We start from the raw sequence: 18,313 nt of genomic DNA on the forward strand, positions 1-18,313 counted from the left end.
CATTGCTTTTAATTCAAAACATTAACATGAGAAAGTAAATAATTGATTCGATCAAGTTTTCACTTATCACATATCCACATCTGTCTCTCACTACAAAGTAGAAGGCTCCAGGGAACTAGAGTAATAGAGAAAAAAGAAAATGTAACCACAATTTGGAGAAACTATTTTTTTTTTTGAGACAGAGTCTTACTCTGTCACCCAGGCTAGAGTGCAGTGGCAGGATCTCGGCTCACTGCAACTTCCACCTCCCGGGTTCAAGTGATTCTCCTGCCTCAGTCTCCTAAGTAGCTGGGATTACAAGCGTGTGCCACCACTCCTGGCTAATCTTTGTATTTTTAGTAGAGTTGGGTTTCACCATGTTGGCCAGGCTGGTCTCGAACTCCTGGCCTCATGTGATCCACCCGCCTTAGTCTCCCAAAGTGCTGGAATTACAGGCGTGAGCCACCGAGCCCAGCTGGAGAAACTTTTTAAAGGTTCTGATATTTCAAATAGAAAACTTCCACTCATACAGTTCCAAGTAGAGAAAGGCAACAACTTCCCAGAATACACAGAATGACATCTCAGGTGATGATAATCAGTGGCCTTCCACCCTTTTCCCACCATAATCATTTCTCTTTCCTTTTGTTTTTGTTTGTTTCTTTCTTTTTTTTAACAGAGTCTTGTCCTATTGCCCAGGCTGGAGTGCAGTGACGCAATCTCAGCTCACTGCAACCTCTGCCTCCTCAGTTGAAGTGACTCAGCTGGAGAATCCGGGACTACAGGTGTGCACCACATCTGGCTAATTTTTGTATTTTTAGTAGAGATTGGGTTTTGCCATGTTGGCCAGGCTGGTCTTGAACTCCTGACCTCAGGTGATGCACCCACCTTGGACTCCCAAAGTGCTGGGATTAGAGGCATGAGCCACCGCGTCCGGCCCATTTCTCTTTTCTTTCCTCTTCCTCCTGGACCCCCCCTTTAACACCTATTTCTGGCCAGTCATGGTGGCTCACGCCTGTAATCCCAGCACTTTGGGAGGCCAAGGTGGGCAGATCACCTGAGGTCGGAAGTTCAAGACCAGCCTGACCAACATGGAGAAACTCCATCTCTACTAAAAATACAAAATTAGCCAGGCGTGGTGGTGCATGCCTGTAATCCCAGCTACTTGGGAGGCTGAGGCAGGAGAATCGCTTGAACCTGGGAGGTGGAGGTTGTGGTGAGCCGAGATCATGCCACTGCACTCCAGCCTGGGCAATAAGAGCGAAACTCCATCTCAAAAACAAAACAAAACAAACAAACAAACAAAAAACCCATTTCTTTGCTTTTACTTTATTATGTCTTCACTAAAAGCCTGTGTTGAGATAGTGGGAAGGAGCTTGGAATGGACCAGAAAGATGTAAATTCAAATTCCAGTTTTGCAACTTACTCCCTATAAAGTCTTTAACATGATGTTTGACTTTATTTTCCTCATCTATTAAATGTACAATAAGGACTATCTGGCAGAATTACTGTGAAGACTTCAGATGACCTGAACAATTCCAGGTGTTTGAGAATTAAAAATAACTATTATTATTACATAACTAAAATAATTAGTATAATAAATATTATTATTGATATCCATTCCCTTTAGCCAGCCTGTGGCTACCAGTGATAATTGTCACACATCAGCCAGTGTTAACAGTTTTCTCTCCACCACCTGGATGTCTCCTCACCAGCCCAGTGAAATAGACAAGGCAAGTATCATTATTCTTCAATTTATAAATAAGTCACTGATGCTAAGGGAGGTTGAATGACTTAACCCTGAGAAACAGCAAAATAGAAAACCAACATATCTAATGTCTCCAAATGAGTCTTTTTATTTTCCTGTTTCACTGGTGAGTGCGCAACTCACACCAATGTGGTGCTTCAAGTTGAAAGAATTTCTTATCTTACAGTGTGTCACACCCAGGCTTTGGTTTAAGATGAAAGAATGATATGTATAACTCACAGAACCAGGGCCCTTGCTGGCTACAGTAGGCAGGGCAACAGGTAAGGCTGCAGGGGCAGGAGGGGTGATTGAAATGTCACCAGCTGGATCTCTAGCAACCAGCATCCTGACTGAATTCCCACAGTTCCTTAGAACTTGTGCAACTTGCTCGCTGGTCATTCCCTGCACGTTTGTGCCACCAATCTTCAAGATGTGGTCCCCTGTCTGGAGTCTTCCATCCTTCAATCCAAGAAAAAGACAAAATTATTTCAAGAAATCAATGCTCTAACTTCACTAGTTAGTAACAGTTCATCAGATTTTTGGCTCTGGCAAAATGGCTGACAAAGAAGCCACCTAAAATGCTGAATAAAATGGAGTACTGTTAATAACTCGCTGAAATGGCGAGAGTAAAGGAATTTCACGTAGAACACAAAGGAAAGGCTCAAAATGAGAAAAGTAACCAGTAATATAAAAAAGGCTTTGCTTGAGGGTATAAGCTCATGCCTAATGGCCTAGAGTTGGGTGTTAATGGCCATGTGTGCAAGGAAAAGGACAGAAAGGCCAGAACCTCAAGAAGGAAAGGTCAGAACAGAAGCCTCCAGCATAAAGCTGGGAACTTGAAAACCAACATCCTCAGTGACATGTTTGAGGAATAGAAAGATGCCAGTGCGGCTACAAGAAAATGAGGAAAAAAAAGAGTAATCTAAGAGATGGGAGAGTTCACGGAGTCAGACAGTATAGGACATCTTCTTTGCATGATTGGGAAGAGAAGGCATTGAGTAGGATTTTGAAACAGAGGAGTGACATTACCTGACTGACTTTAACAACAGAATTCAAGCTTCTGTGCTTAAAATAAACTACAGAAGAGGAAACGAGAGAAGCAAAAATACGAGTTGGGAGGCCTTAGCAATAATCCACAATAGCTTGGGTGTGGTTCACAGTTGGGGTGTTCAGAAGTGAGATTCCAGATAGATAGATAGATAGAGAGAGAGAGAGAGAGAGAGAGAGAGAGAGATAGTTTTTTGTTTTGTTTTTTTTTTAATCAGAATCTCGCGCTCTGTCACCCAGCCTGGAGGGCAATGGCGCAATCTCAGCTCACTGCAACCTCCGTCTCTGGGGTTCAAGGGATTCTCCTGCCTCAGCCTCCTGAATAGCTGGGATTACAGGTGCGCACCACCACGCTCAGCTAATTTTTGTATTTTTAGTAGAGACGGGGTTTCACCATGTCATGCTGGTCTCAAACTCCTGACCTCATGATCCACCCACCTCAGCCTCTCAAAGTGCTTGGATTACAGGCGTGAGCCACCATGCCTGGCCAAGATATATTTTTAATAAACTGTCAATAGGATCTGCAGATAGCTTCTATATGGGCTATGAGGCAGGAAAAGGGTCAAAACTCCCAAGTTTTTAGCCTGAGCAACTGGAAAGATAGAGTTGCCATGAACTGAGATGAAGACTACAGAGGGACAGATGGGTGAGGTGGAAATCAGGAGTTCAGTTTCAGAACTGTTGTCTTAGATACCTATTAGACATTCAAGTGGAGGTAACAGGTATACAGCCAGATACACAAATCTGAAGTTCAGTAGAGAAATCCAGACTACGCATTTAAATTTGGGAGTTGGGGAGAGGTTAAAAAAAAAAAAAACCTTGTGGGTCATCAGCACATAGGAGGTATTTAAAGTCATGATTCTGCCAGCATAGTGGCTCACACCTGTAATCCCAGCACTTTGGGAGGCCAAGGTAGGTGGATCACTTGAGGCCAAGAGTTCGAGACCAGCCTGGCCAACATGGAGAAACCCCGTCTCTACTAAAAATACAAAAATTAGCCAGGTGTGATGGCACACACCTATAATCTCAACTACTCGGGAGGCTGAGGCATGCGAATCGCTTGAACCTGGGATGCGGAGGTTGCAGTGAGCCAAGATCACGTCACTGCACTCCAGCTTAGGCGACCCAGAGCTAGACTCTTATCTCATAAAAAATAAAAATAAAATAAATAAATAAAGTCAAGATTCCAGATGAGTTTAAAGAAAAGATACATAATGTTATATTTCTTAAGCTAGGTGGTATGTATTATACACTGGTAATTATTGTTTTGTTTTGTTGAGATGGAGTCCCACTCTGTTGCCCAAGTTGGTCTTGCAAATAATTATTGTTTAATTATCATTTAGAACGTGCACAGATATTATATACATTCTTTTACATGTATATTTCATACACAGAAGGTAAATAATTTATCAAAATGAGTATCTGTTCAAAATGTTCATTTCCCTTCTTCGATAAATTTTGAAACAGCTAATTTTACAAAATTTTCCTAAATTTGTTTAGTCAGAAACTTTGAATTCACCCTACTTATCTTAATTATAGCACATTAAAGATACCACAATGTTAACACAGCTAGCTTTATTTAAACTTATACATGCAGAGCACCTTACAGGTTCAAAATCACTTTCATGTACCATCTCACTTAGAGAAGGACAACTATCAAATGAGAAAACTGAGATACAAAAAGTTTGACTGACTTGACCAAGGTCACAAAGCTGATAAAAAGGTTGAACCAAAGCTGAATCCAAGTTGCTCACTAAGACTACTCTCATCCAGTTATTTGCCTTATACTTCAATATCTCCAGAGTAACATTACTGTAGCAAGTCAATCTCCTACACGCAAAGGCTGCTAGTAGATAGTAAATGTACTGCTTTCCTATTCTCCAAGAAACTGCCTATAACTCTCAAAAAGTTTGAATGAAATGAAGATGAAAAATAGATATTCTGCAACATGGAGAGAAAGCTTGAGAACAGAGCAATGACTATTGGGTTAATCCGGTTCTAAGCTTCAAACTCCTAGTTCCAGGTGGCACCACCTGCAAGCTAAAGATGAGATTCTGAAGGTAGAAGTTTTTCTAAAACACCTTTAGACTGAAACGTCTATTCTCCATCCTTCCTTTTCGCCAATTTTACAGGAACCTAAATGAAGGAATGCTTTAGATTGAAATAATGCGTACAAAGCTCTGTGCTTTGTTGTAAATGCTGCAGAAGCCACTAGAAGGGACTGGAAGTGAAGAGAAGTGGTGCAGCAGAAATGCAATTTAATTCAGAAACATCTGGAAAGACTTAGAAAATGGAAACAGATGCAAGGAGGATATTGTTATGAAAAAAGGAATGAAGAATTGCTGGATTTCTACTTTAATAGTGATAATTTGATATTCTGTTTTCATCCATGCAACAGACTTGAAACAAAATAAGCAACTACTTAAGAGAAAGTCAGTGGTCCTGATGAAAAATAAAGGTAAAGTTGCCTCTGTAAATCAAACTATTCTTCAACAGAATTATGCCTTGATCAAAAATTTAAAAAAAAAATGTCTAATAAGTGTTTTCATCCTTGGCTTGGCCAGAGAAGGACATTTTATCATAAAGTATATTTTTAGTCACTTCCTAGGCATTAGTTTTCTTCTATTTTACCTCAACTCTTAATTTAAAATGATGTCGATAATTTGCATCTGTCACTGAAAGTCAAACATTTTCTTCCTGCAGAAAAGCAGGTGTTCTAAAGAATTCATAAGCACAAAAATAGTCATTAGATTGACAGAAAGTCACCAAAATGACAGCTACCTTGTCTAAGTCCAGCAGCCCCAGTCTGCATTTTATTGATATTTTCTGATCAACATTCTCCTTCCATAACCTGTCTTCTGTGTGAGGAAACAAAAAGTCCCTTTTGTTCTTTAACAGAAATCGTCAATCAATGAAAACCAACGAATAGCTGTGCCAAGATTCAAGTACACAGCGTGCTACTCAAACATTCACATATAAAAGTTTTATTAATCCATAGATTCTTTCAAAAGAGAAAAAAATTATGCATATTGGCGAAGATAGTGTAAAAGGCAGAAAAATTAAAATAGCTGATGCAACAGGGGTATCACACACTTACAGTGAATGTACACCAGTAATCCCAGCACTTTGGGAGGCCGAGGCTGGCACATCACCTGAGGTCAAGAGTTTTGTTTTGTTTTGTTTTGTTTTGTTTGAGACGGAGTCTCACTCTGTCGCCAGACCAGCCTGGCCAACATAGTGAAACCCCATATCTACTAAAAACACAAAAATTAGCTGGGAGTGGTGGTGAGCACCTCTGATCCCAGCTACATGGGAGGCTGAGGCACAAGACTTGAACCTGGGAGGTGGAGGATGCAGTGAGCCAAAATCACACCACTGCACTCCAGCCTGAGCAACAGAGAAAGACACTGTCTCAAAAAAACAAAAAAAAAAAGCAGCAACTTTAGGCTAAAAAAAAAAACCCACATTACTTTGCATTTTAACTTCTCTGATATGCTGTTGTGTATGATAATTTAAAAAAATTTTTAAAACCTATAGTAATTCAGACCTGAGCTACAAAAGAAGAAATCAAATTTGTTTCTTCAAAAACTAAAAAATGAGTCCAGGTACCCATGGCTCACACCTGTAATCCCAACACTTTGGCGACTTGCGCTTGAAGTCAGGTGAGGTGGAAGCTGCAGTGAGCTAGGATCACCACCACTCGCAGCCATAGCCAATGACAGACGCAAGACTCTGTCTCTATTTAGGAAAAAAAAAAAAAAGGTACCAAATACTTCCACAACTGAGAAAATGAAATAATAACTATGTTTGATTCCAGGCCAATTTTATTATTGGTCTTCAATCAAAAGGCAACATGTCATTGATAGAAAAGCGTAACTTTATAAAACAAAATAAACATTTTTTCCCTAAAGGAATTAAAGAAACTATCCTATCCTACTCAAATTCCCAGAGCACTCATTAACTGATTTTTAAAGATAAAGAAAACATCTGTTTATAGAATCACTCAAAGCAAAATTGCTTGGGACTAACCAACCATTTAGTGACCTCAAGCTGGGCCTTCTTTACTCTACACTGAAAAGTCTGTCAAAGTCCATCCACATCCACCCTCAAACCCTTGCTTGGTTCCATTCCTTCGTAGTATTAGGTTACTGGCTAGTCAATAGACTCATATTTTAACTGCTTCATACCAAAATGTCAATAATGTATGACAACCTTTAAATAGGCTGTGTTCTGAAGACAACGAGGTATCCCAGTACACCTGATTGCCCTAGAACTTCCTCAGATCACATGAAATAGGTTTCTGCACTTCAAGGGTTTTACACCTGCCCATTATCAATGTCACACAAAACAAAACAAAAGTACCTCCCAAAAGATGTTTAACTCTTGCTACAACTGATAGAATGTTCTCAAGGTGAGTGTTTCAAGCACTGTGAATTTTGGAGAGGCTCTGAGGCTTACAGAGAGATAGGCCTTTTAGCTACCCTTTTAATATCATATAATTTCCCTATCCATGGAATTGGCCCGATTATATTAACTGATTGGACATTGTAACTAGATCTCAATAATGTTTCTTAAAAGATTTCTATAAATCAATCAATTTTTTTACATAAATAAATGCTATTTTCTACTTCATTTCTTTTACATCATTAGTGGCAGGACACAACAGAAAGACAAGTAAGGGCTTTGGAGTCAGATGCACCCAAGTTCAAATCCTAGCTCTACTTTGGTCAAGTTGTATGGCCAAAGGTCAGTTGTTTATCTTACCTAAGTCTCAGATCCTTCTTAAGCAAAATGAGAATAAATTTGTCTCTCATTGGGTTATAAGCATTTTGGGAACTAAGAGGCATTGTGCTAAGCATGTTACATTGATTAACACTGAATTTTCACACAGACTTTTATTTAAGGCAAGCAAAATTATCTCCTGCCAAAAAATAAAAAGCATTAACTTTCCTTGGAAAGGCCTTCTTACAAGGTGAGCCCTTGGCTAACACCTGGGAGCTTAGATTCTGTGAGGGGTCTCACCATTCCCTGGTAAAAATGGCTCAAGGTGCCTAAAGTGTGAACACCTGCATTCTTCTGCAAGTCTAGGTCTTCAGTATATGCTACACAGTGTGTGCCTCTGTGACCAGCATCCAGTAATAACCCTATGTTTTGGCAGAGTCTCTGATGGGCTTCCATGGCAGACGTTTCAGATGTGTGGTCACAATTGACCACTGGAAGATTTAAGTGTGTCCTATATGACTCCACAGGGAGAAGACTCGTGGAAGCTTGTGCCTGGTTTCCTCCAGGCTCTACCTTATGCAAGCTTTTCCATGTTGATTTTGCTTTGTATTCTTCACTGTAATAAATATAGCTGTGGGTACAACTGCATGCTGAGTTCTGTGAATCCTCCTAGCAAGTCATCAAATCTGGTGTCTTGGGGACCATTTTAGAAACATGGAATTAAGCCAAGGGTGAGAGGTGGATCCAGAATTCAAGCCTTCATCTGTCTGATTCTAAAGCTCACACACTATAATCCTATGCTCTTTCCTTTCAGAGGCTAATTTGGATGTAGGTGTGTTGAGACGAATTTCTCCAAAGGTAGATAATAGGGAGGGTGTATACCATGTCTTGTGCCACAGCCTAGAGCCTGAGGGTGCTGCAGCTTAAGTCATTTCATGAGTTACAGCAAGCATAACATTGACTGGTAATAAGCAACAAATGAGGCCAGGCTGAGGAAGGAGATAAATTGGTTATAGCAAGAAGGCTGAAGAGATTTTATCTGCCATCAGCTGACATGAGAAGAAAGGAGAAGTGAATACTGCTCTGTCCCCTATGACTAGGCCTTACCATATGCCCTAGAAGAGACAATAGCTCTGTTGTTCCTAGAGCTGGCTACTCCCTGTTGATAGATGTGAACAACTGTGCACAGGTGTATATCAGGAAAAGGAAAACACTAGGATTAACTTTGGATAAATTCTAACGACAAAGCTCAGACTTCAGAATCAAACAGATATGGGCTCAATCCTGACTCTGTGGCTCACCTAGCTGCTGTAACCTTGGGCAATTTCTTAATGGTTTCCATATCTACAATTTGGGAATAAAACTTCTAAGAGTGTTTTGAAGGTTACATGAGAATAATGTACATTAAGCAGATAACAATGTCTGGCATAAGTACTTGCTTCTCATTGAGCTCTTATGACCCTATGACAAGCATACCCTCTACCTCCTCTTTGATGATCTGAAATAGTGACGATCCCTTCCAGTAAAGGGCGAAAATCAGACTTGGGCTTTTTCCAACAATGCCTCAATGGGATTAATCTGGGAAACTCTGCACATCTTACTCTTGTGAAAATTCATAAAGCATGTTAGCATTTTAAAAGCTAAGAAAATTCTTACAGTAAAGAAACCTATCGGACTTTGTTTAAATTTACTTGACCCTTTGTTTTGCACAATAACCACTCCACTTTGCATTTCGGGAAAAAAAATGCCACTCCAACAAAAAAACCTATTAAAATTTCTAAGGCAGAGGCAGGAGGAGGGAGGGAATACAAAGAAAGGCATCCCAAATTTTTCTGCAATATTTTATTCTTTCTAGGTTATAAAAAAATTTTTTAAAGAATCCTTAAAGAATATTGTGTTGTGCCACAGATGTGTGTGGTTTCTGTTTGTTTGTTTGTTTGTTTTGAGACAGTCTTCCCCTATCACCCAGGCTGGAGTGCAGTGGCATGATCTTGGCTCACTGCAACCTCTGCCTCCAAGGTTCAAGCAATTCTCGTGCCTCAGCCTCCTAAGTAGCTGGGATTACAGGCATGCACCTCCGCACCCGGCTAATTTTTTTGTATTTTTAGTAGAGACAGTGTTTCACCATGTTGGCCAGGCTGGTCCCAAACTCCTGACCTCAAGTGATCCGCCCGGCTCAGCCTCCCAAAGTGTTGGGATTACAGGCATGAGCCACCACACCCAGGCACAGATGTGTTTTAAAGGTTTATAAAATGAACATTCTCAAACATTCTGGTCTCAGGACTTGCTACAATTTGGATGGTTGTCCCCCCAAACCTCATGTTGAAATCTCATCCCCACTGGTAGAGGTGAGGCCCAGTGGGAGGTGTTTGGGTCATGGGAGTGAATCCCTCATGAATGGCTTGGTGCAGTGAGTTCTTGCTCTGAGTTCTCTGCAGTGAGTTTACTCAGTGCAGTGAATTCTCACTCCGATTGTTAAAAAGAGAGTTGCCCCCCTCCTCCGTCTCTCCGCCCCAGCTTCCTCGCTGCCCACGTGATCTCTGCACACACTGGCTCTCCATCTTCCACCATGGAAGCAGCCTGAGGCTTTCCCCAGATGCCCAATTTTCCAGCCAGCAGAACTATAAGCTAAATAAACCTCTTTTATTTTAAATTACCTATCCTCAGATATTTCCTTATAGCAACACTAAATGGATAAAGACAGAACTCCTTTACACTCTTAAAAATTATTAAGGATGGAGGGATAGGAATTACAAAGTAGTACAGGAATCGGCTGGGAGTAATGAATACGCTCATTACCTTGATTGTGGTAATGGATAACAGTTAAATTATATGTGTCATCTTGGCTCGGCTGTGGTGCTGACTGTTTTGGTCATCACTAATCTAGATGTTGCTGCAAAGGTACTTTGTAAATGTGATTAGCATATACAAACAATTGACTTTAAGTAAAGGAAGATTACCCTCAATGATGTAGGTGAGTCTCATCCAATCAGCTGAAGAATTCACAAACAAAAACTGAGATTTCCTAGAGAAGAAATTCTGCCTCAAGAATGTAACAGAGCTTCCTGAGACATTCTGCTGGCCTGCCCTATAGATCTCAAACACAAGACTACAACATCAACTCTTGTCTGGGTTTCCAGCCTCCTTGCCTTCCCTACAAATTTTGGACTTGCCAGCCCCCACCATGGCATGAGCCAATTTTTAAAAATAATCTCTTTTTTAAAATAATCACACACATATCCTATTGGTTCTGTTTCTCTGGAGAAATCTGGTAAAGATGAATTCACAAACGTATACACATGCAAAAATTGGTACTGAGGAATTTTTTAATATGTAATATTTAATGTTAATTTTTATCAATATTTATGTATATTGTGTATATATTTTTAAAAGAGCTATATTTTCCAAAACAAAAAATATTGGCCAGGCGTGGTGGCTCACACCTGTAATCCTAGCACTTTGGGAGGCTGAGGCGGGTGGATCACGAGGTCAGGAGTTCGAGACCAGCCTGGCCAACATAGTGAAAACCCATCTCTACTAAAAATGCAAAAATTAGCCAGGCATGGTTGCACACACCTGTAGTTCCAGCTATTCGGGAGCCTGAGGTAGGAGAATCACTTGAACCTGGGAGGCAGAGGTTCTGGTGAGCCAAGATTGCACCACTGCACTCTAGCCTGGGCTGAACAGAGCAAGACTCCATCTCAAAATATATATATATATATATAATATATATATTTATTATATATTAAATTATATAGTATATATATTAAATTAAATTAAAAATATTAAACAGTCCCACTCTTGCCTATATATATATATATATATATATATATGTGTGTGTGTGTGTCCTATATGACTCCACAGGGAGAGGACTCATGGAAGCTTGTGCTTGGTTTCCTCCAGTCTCCACCTTACGCAACCTTTTCCACGTTGATTTTGCTTTGTATTCTTCACTGTAATAAATATAGCTATGGGTACAACTGTATGCTGAGTTCTGTGAATCCTCCTAGCAAGTCATCAAATCTTACATAGATAGATAGATAGATAGATAGATAGATAGATAGATAGATAGATAGATGAGTGGGACTGTTTAATATTTTTACAAATCTCTTTAATATCTGGCTTAAAAGAAAACAGCTGGACTCATTTGCTTCTGCATTCAATGTGTTACAATATATCGTTTTGGATGAAGTATATGAAGTATATGAAGAATATCTGCCCTCAATCAGATATATAGTTGGAAAGGGGACGGATATTATAATAGTCCTTTCAGCCTATTCTTTGATAACACACCAAAACTTGGCAAGTGGTGGTTTCTTATACAGTTACAATGTAGAATCTGGAACTATATCAACAAACTTTCAGACACTATTGAAATCGACTGATCTATCTTGATTTTCGAGAGGATCATTTAGCTACATATTACTTTGTCATATCACATACTGGTCTTCACAAAATATTGAGGCTGAATATGGTGGCTCATACCTACAATCCCAGCACTTTGGAAGGCCTAAGCGGGAGGATCACTTCAGGCCAGGAGTTCAAGACCAGCCCGGGAAACAAAGTGAGACTGTCTCTACAAAAAATAAAAATAAGGCCAGGCAGGTGCAATGGCTCACACCTGTAATTCCAGCACCTTGGGAGGGCAAGGCAGGAGGATTGCTTGAGCTCTGGAATTTGAAATCAGCCTGGGCAACATAGTGAAACCCCGTCTCTACAAAAAAACACAAAAATTAGCCAGGCATGGTGGCCTGTGTCTGTAGTCCCAGCTACTCCAGAAGCTGAGGTGGGGGATCACTTGAGCCCCAGAGAGAGGCTGCAGTCAGCCGAGATCGCACCACTGCAGTCCAGCCTGGGTGACAGAGTGAGACCCTGTCTCAAAAAAATAAAAATAAAAATAAATTAGCCTAGCTTGGTGGTACAGGCCTGTAATACCAGCTACTCAGGAGACTGAGGTAGGAGGACTGCTTGAGCCTGGGAGGTCGAGGCTGCAGTAAGATAGGATCATGTCAGTGCACTCTAGCCTAGGCAACAGAGCAAGACTCTGCTCAAAAAAAAAAAAAAAGAGGAGAAGAAAAGAAAATACCAATTCACAGTTATGCAGACCTTCCAAGTACTGACATATTTCATCATATAATATCAAGACAATCATATTGATTAATATCAATCAACAATCTAATCAGAAATGCCTTTACTTTTCTTTTCTTTTTATTTTTTTTCTTCAGACAGGGTCATACTCTGTCGCCCAGGCTGGATGGAGTTCATTGCCACAATCTCAGCTCAAAGCAGCCTCCACCTCCTCCCACCTCAGCCTCCCAAGTAGCACCATGCCCAGCTAACTTTCGTGTCTTTTATAGAGACAGGTTTTTGCCACATTGCCAAGGCTGGTATCGAACTCCTGGGCTCAAGAGATCCTCCCACCTTGGCCTCCCAAAGTGCTGGGATTACAGGCATGAACCACCACGCCCAGCCTTAGAAAGCTTTTAAATATTAGGGAAATGTCAAGCTCATGGTAAAATACAAATTTTCCAAAATTCTACTTTTTGCTTAAGCTCAAATTTTATTGTTGCTAACAGTGTCAGTTGTTTTCCTTAAAATAACAGGTTCACATCATCCATTCTCAAGAAAACATCTTCCAAATACCCAAGTCTGGATAAACATAATTTTCTGCAGTTATTTTATAAAATAAAATGCTGTTCCACATAAAAAAGTAGCAGATTCACCTCGCAAATGACTTTCCTTAAGACAACCATCATACTTCAGTACATAGCAAGAATGCTACATAATACTTCCCATTTTGACAATATTCAAAAGACACGCACTAAATGGTCAAAATTTACTAAAATTAATCATTTTACTGCATCATAAAAAAACTTCAATTGAAACGGCATTTTTTTCTTTTTTGTTGCAAGCACATGGCAGAAAAGAATGAAATGATTACTATAATAGTTTGTGGCCACTGCCTTGTTTTGCACCAAGGCACCAGCAGTTTTAGCCTGCAGCTGCTTTTGTATCATCAGTACAAATGTTAACAGGGTGAAAGGGATAATAACGTCGTGGTATTACTGTAAAAGCTGTTTGGATCTCATAGACCACCTGCAAGGCTCTCAGAGCCCTCCAGAGGCCCACAACCAAACTTTGACAACTGCTGTTCTAAATAAATACTCTTAGGTGCTGAAATGATGAGAGGAACATCAACGGCTCCACAAGCTGCATAAGGTGAAGCAATCGTGATCAGAAATGAAGAGCCAAGGAACTTGCCTTGAAGCTGCATTTGCATGGCAAGCTCATTTTTACTTACGTATGTCTATTAGAAGGAATAAATTTATATGTAACTGGGCAATAATCAGTGAAATTTTACATATCATTCTGATTATGGGAATAACTAAAGTTATTTCTGATTTATCATGGCTATTCTATATAATATGGGCTTATTATTAAATGGCTTCAGAGTCAAATTTCTAAACTAATTTCTAAAAACTAAATGTAGTAATTAACATTTCTTCAATATAAAATTAAGCAGAAACAGTTGCCAGTTTTTTTAATAGCCCACTTTCAGTTTAAGCACTGCTAAACAATGAAAGGTAGTCATTTAACTTATAAGGCCATAAATTTTAATTCAAGTGAAATTTACCATGTATGATATTGGGACAAACGTTTATAATCACTATTATCTTCTGATTTTAACATTTAGGCCATTGAAAGACACATTAGAGGAAAATAATACAGATGTTCAAAATGCAATATTCATTAACAACGCTTTTCAATTAAAAAAAAATTGTCCTCTGATGGAATCATGAAGCATGTCAATTATAAGCAAAACAAACCCCAAAAATGTTGATTTAGGAACTGTTTAAAATAAGACAGCATGTATACTAATAATACTTACAGAATAAACCATTTTTAAGCTATACTTAAATTCTAGTTATTAAGTCATATATCCTGGTAACTCATGTTATAAAATTACATTTCAATTCATACAACTTAAATTTTATAAAACCAAAATGATAACAAGGAAGGTTGACTTACTCGATCTGCTAATCCTCCAGGAACTATAGTCCTCACAACCACGCCACTTGTTTTTCCTCCAACTATACCAAAACCTAGTCCGGAGCCATCATTAATGAGCTCAACCTCTTCAACATGGCCCCAACAAACCTACAAATTAATGGCACGTAAGAGTCACAGGATCAGTAATACTCACAGATTCTTAGCTTTCTAATACAATCATTACCAAAGTAACATTGCAACAAACTGAACATTCATACAATTAATCAAGGCAATGTTCTACAGGCTAAGACATACAGATGGAGATAATCAGATGGTCCCTGACCATAGGGATCTTATAATCCAGTAGAGAGAAAGTAAAACACAAATAATTAAAATACAAGGCAGAATATTGGATCATAAGGCACTAGCCCTAAGAGCACAGGAAACATTCCTCACTCCTCACTCTACACTGGATATCCAGCACAGTGCCCAGCACATAGTAGGGACCAGTAAATACATGTCTGCTTCAAAGAGAATCACAAAATATTATAAAGACTTTTTACAGGAAAGGAAGAACATGAAGTCAAAACCAATGAAGAATTACAGAAAACTTCAAGGAAAAGGGGCATTTAAGTTGCACTACAAAGGAAGACATTCAAGCAAAAAGAAAATATAAGGGCAAAGCTAGGCCAGATAACACAATGGATGAAAGATACGGTCAAAGGGTTGGATTTAACTGGGTAATCAAGTGGAAATAGTTAAAGGTTTTAGAAGATAAATGACAGAACCAAAGAAGTGGTTTAAGAAAATTCATCTTGCAGCAATGAGAAGAATCTAAAATGGTAGTAGGACACAAAGTGGAGAGACTAATTCAGGAGACTCTTATGAGGGAGAGGAAAGGTAGGCCCCACTGAAGATATTAGCAATAGGACTATACAAATCAGACTAAAAGACATAAGCATTTCCCCTCTGACTAGCAGGTTTCTATGAGAAATGGGCATTACTTCACATAATCCAACTGCAGAACAACATCCTCCCTCTCAAGATCATTAGGGCATACTCATTACTTAGTCTTTCTTTCTTTCTTTTCTTTCCTTTCTTTTCTTTCTTTTCTTCTTTCTTTCCTTCCTTCCTACCTTCCTTCCTTCCTTCTTTCTCTCTCTCTCTCTCCCCTCCCTCCCTCCCTCCCTCCGTCCGTCTCTCTCTCTCTCTCTCTCTCTCTCTCTCTCTCTCTCTCTCTCTCTCTTTCTTTCTTTCTTTTTGTTAGAGAAAAGGTCTCACTCTGTTACCCAGGTTAGAGTGCAATGCATGATGAGAGCTCATGTCAGCCTCAAACTCCTGGGATCATCCATCCTCTAACCTCAGCCTCCCAAATAGCTGGGACTACAGGCATGTACCACTATGCCTAGCTAATTTTGTAATCTTTGGTCGAGGTGGGATGTTTTTGTTTTTTGTTTTTTGGAGACAGAGCCTTACTCTGTCACCCAGGCAGGAGTGCAGTGGCATAATCTCAGCTCACTGCAACCTCTACCTGCCAGATTCAAGCAATTCTCCTGCCTCAGTCTCCCGACTAGCTGGGATTACAAGCATGTGCCACCACACTCGGCTAATTTTTATATTTTTAGTAGAGACAGGGTTTCACCATGTGGACCAGGCTGGTCTCAAACTCCTGACCTCAGGTGATCCGCCCACCTTGGCCTCCCAAAGTGCTGGGATTACAGGCTTGAGTCACTGTGCCTGGCCATAGTGGTGGGGTTTGACTATGTTCCTCAGGCTGGTCTCAAACTCCTGGTCTCAAGTGACCCTCCTACCTAGGCCTCCCAGAGTTCTGGGATTACAGGTGTGAACCATCATACCCATCCAGTTTTTCTATTATACTAAATTGCAAAGTTACTATGCAGTCTTTTTTTTTTTTTTTTTTTTGAGACGGAGTCTTGCTCTGTCGCCCAGGCTGGAGTGCAGTGGCCGGATCTCAGCTCACTGCAAGCTCTGCCTCCCAGGTTCACGCCATTCTCCTGCCTCAGCCTCCCGAGTAGCTGGGACTACAGGCGCCCGCCACCTTGCCCGGCTAGTTTTTTTGTATTTTTTAGTAGAGACGGGGTTTCACCATGTTAGCCAGTATGGTCTCGATCTCCTGACCTCGTGATCCGCCCATCTCGGCCTCCCAAAGTGCTGGGATTACAGGCTTGAGCCACCACGCCCGGCAACTATGCAGTCTTAAATAAAAAGCATTATTGGAGGGCTGGGTACAGTGACTAAAGCCTGTAATCCCAGCACTTTGGAAAGCCGAGGTGGGCAGATCACGAGGTCAGGAATTTGAGACAAGCCTGGCCAACATGGTGAGACCCCATCTCTACTAAAAGTATGAAAAAGTTAGCCGGGTATGTTGGCACGTGCCTGTAACCCAGCTACTAAGGAAGCTGAGGCAGGAGAATCACTTGAACCGGGGAGGTAGAGGTTGCAGTGAGCCAAGATCACACCACTGCACTCCAGCTTGGGTGACAAAGCAAGAATCCATCTCAAAAAAAAACAAAGCAATATTGAGATTAATAAATTCATGTCTAGAACATCTACTATCTGGGAAACAAGAAAGTTTGCTAAAATAATATGCCTGACTTAATATTAGCTGATAGCAGCCAATATTCACAGAACATGTATGCAGCACTAGGCACAGTGCTTAGTGCTTCACATGCCTTCTCATTCAGCCTAACAACATCTCTGAGAACTAGACATCATACCTTCAAAGGAAGGCATGAGGTACAGGAATCTGCCTGGTATGACACCACTAGGATATGGGAGAAATGGACTTGAATGCATCCAAGCCTGACTCCAAAGCCCTTGTTCTTTATACGTTAAACAATTCCCCACTTTATTCACTGTATTTATTATGTAAATTCTGCTGTATAAATATTGCTGATTACAATAGAGAAAATTCCTATACATTAATTTTTGTTGTGACCTTGTATTGTACTGAGACAGTCTTATTTTTTCTTTTGTCCCAATGAATAAAAATTAAATAAATCAGCTAGCACTTAGTGTTATAAGAAAATAAGATTTATTAGCTTGCATTCTGACAATGCAAGCCAAAATCTGTAAAACGTTAAAAAGCAAGTTCAAGGGTTCCCAAAAGAGACATATACTTTTATTCTTTAAAATTGTTCCATATGTGTCTTTACATGAAAAAAGCCTGCTATAATTTTGCAATATCAATAATCTGGTCATAAATCCCCTCATAAGTTTCAAAATTTTATTTTCAAATAAATAATCAAATCTTACTTTAAACACTCAACAGTAAATCTCTAATAGAAACTCTCAATTAATTGGCTACATCACCAAGGAACACAAGACTCTCCATCACTAAATAAATTACACCTAATACTTCAATTTGGCCTCCATATTAAATAATAATCTTCAACAAAGAGACTCACAGGACATTGAAAAGAGAAAAAAAAACCTTCATGAAACATCTTGTTTAAACATATTAATGCTGCACTCAGAGATATGATCATCTTTTTTAACTATGAAAAGTAAAATGGGCCAGGCACAGTGGCTCACACCTGTAATCCTAGCACTTTGAGAGGCCGAGGCAGGTGGATCACCCGAGGGCAGGAGTTCAAGACCAGCCTGGCCAACACGATGAAACCCCATCTCTACTAAAAATACAAAAAAAAAAAAAAATGAGAGTGATGGTGGGCACCTGTTGTCTCAGCTACTCGGGAGGCTGAGGCAGGAGAATCACTTGAATCCAGGAGGCGGAGGTTGCAGTGAGCCAACATCTGGCCACTGCACTATAGCCTGGGCAACTAGAGAGAAACTCCATCTCAAAAAAAA

General features: G+C 40.0%; 1 protein-coding gene across 6 annotated transcripts in view; it reads right to left on the minus strand.

The window, feature by feature from the left end:
* PATJ (PATJ crumbs cell polarity complex component) overlaps positions 1-18,313 on the minus strand; it is a 441,042-nt gene that overhangs the window by 390,609 nt on the left and 32,120 nt on the right. For all 6 annotated transcript variants that reach the window (XM_017877225.1, XM_017877223.1, XM_017877224.1 and 3 more), the window contains exons 7-8: positions 14,522-14,650; positions 1,964-2,182 (exon numbers count right to left, since the gene is read on the minus strand). In XM_017877225.1, coding sequence (XP_017732714.1) covers positions 1,964-2,182; positions 14,522-14,650 — 348 coding nt within the window. The remainder of the gene's footprint in view (positions 1-1,963; positions 2,183-14,521; positions 14,651-18,313) is intronic.

This window comes from Rhinopithecus bieti, unplaced genomic scaffold (assembly GCF_001698545.2).
Source record: "Rhinopithecus bieti isolate Rb0 unplaced genomic scaffold, ASM169854v2 scaffold_6380, whole genome shotgun sequence".
NCBI classification, from domain to species: Eukaryota; Metazoa; Chordata; class Mammalia; order Primates; family Cercopithecidae; genus Rhinopithecus; species Rhinopithecus bieti.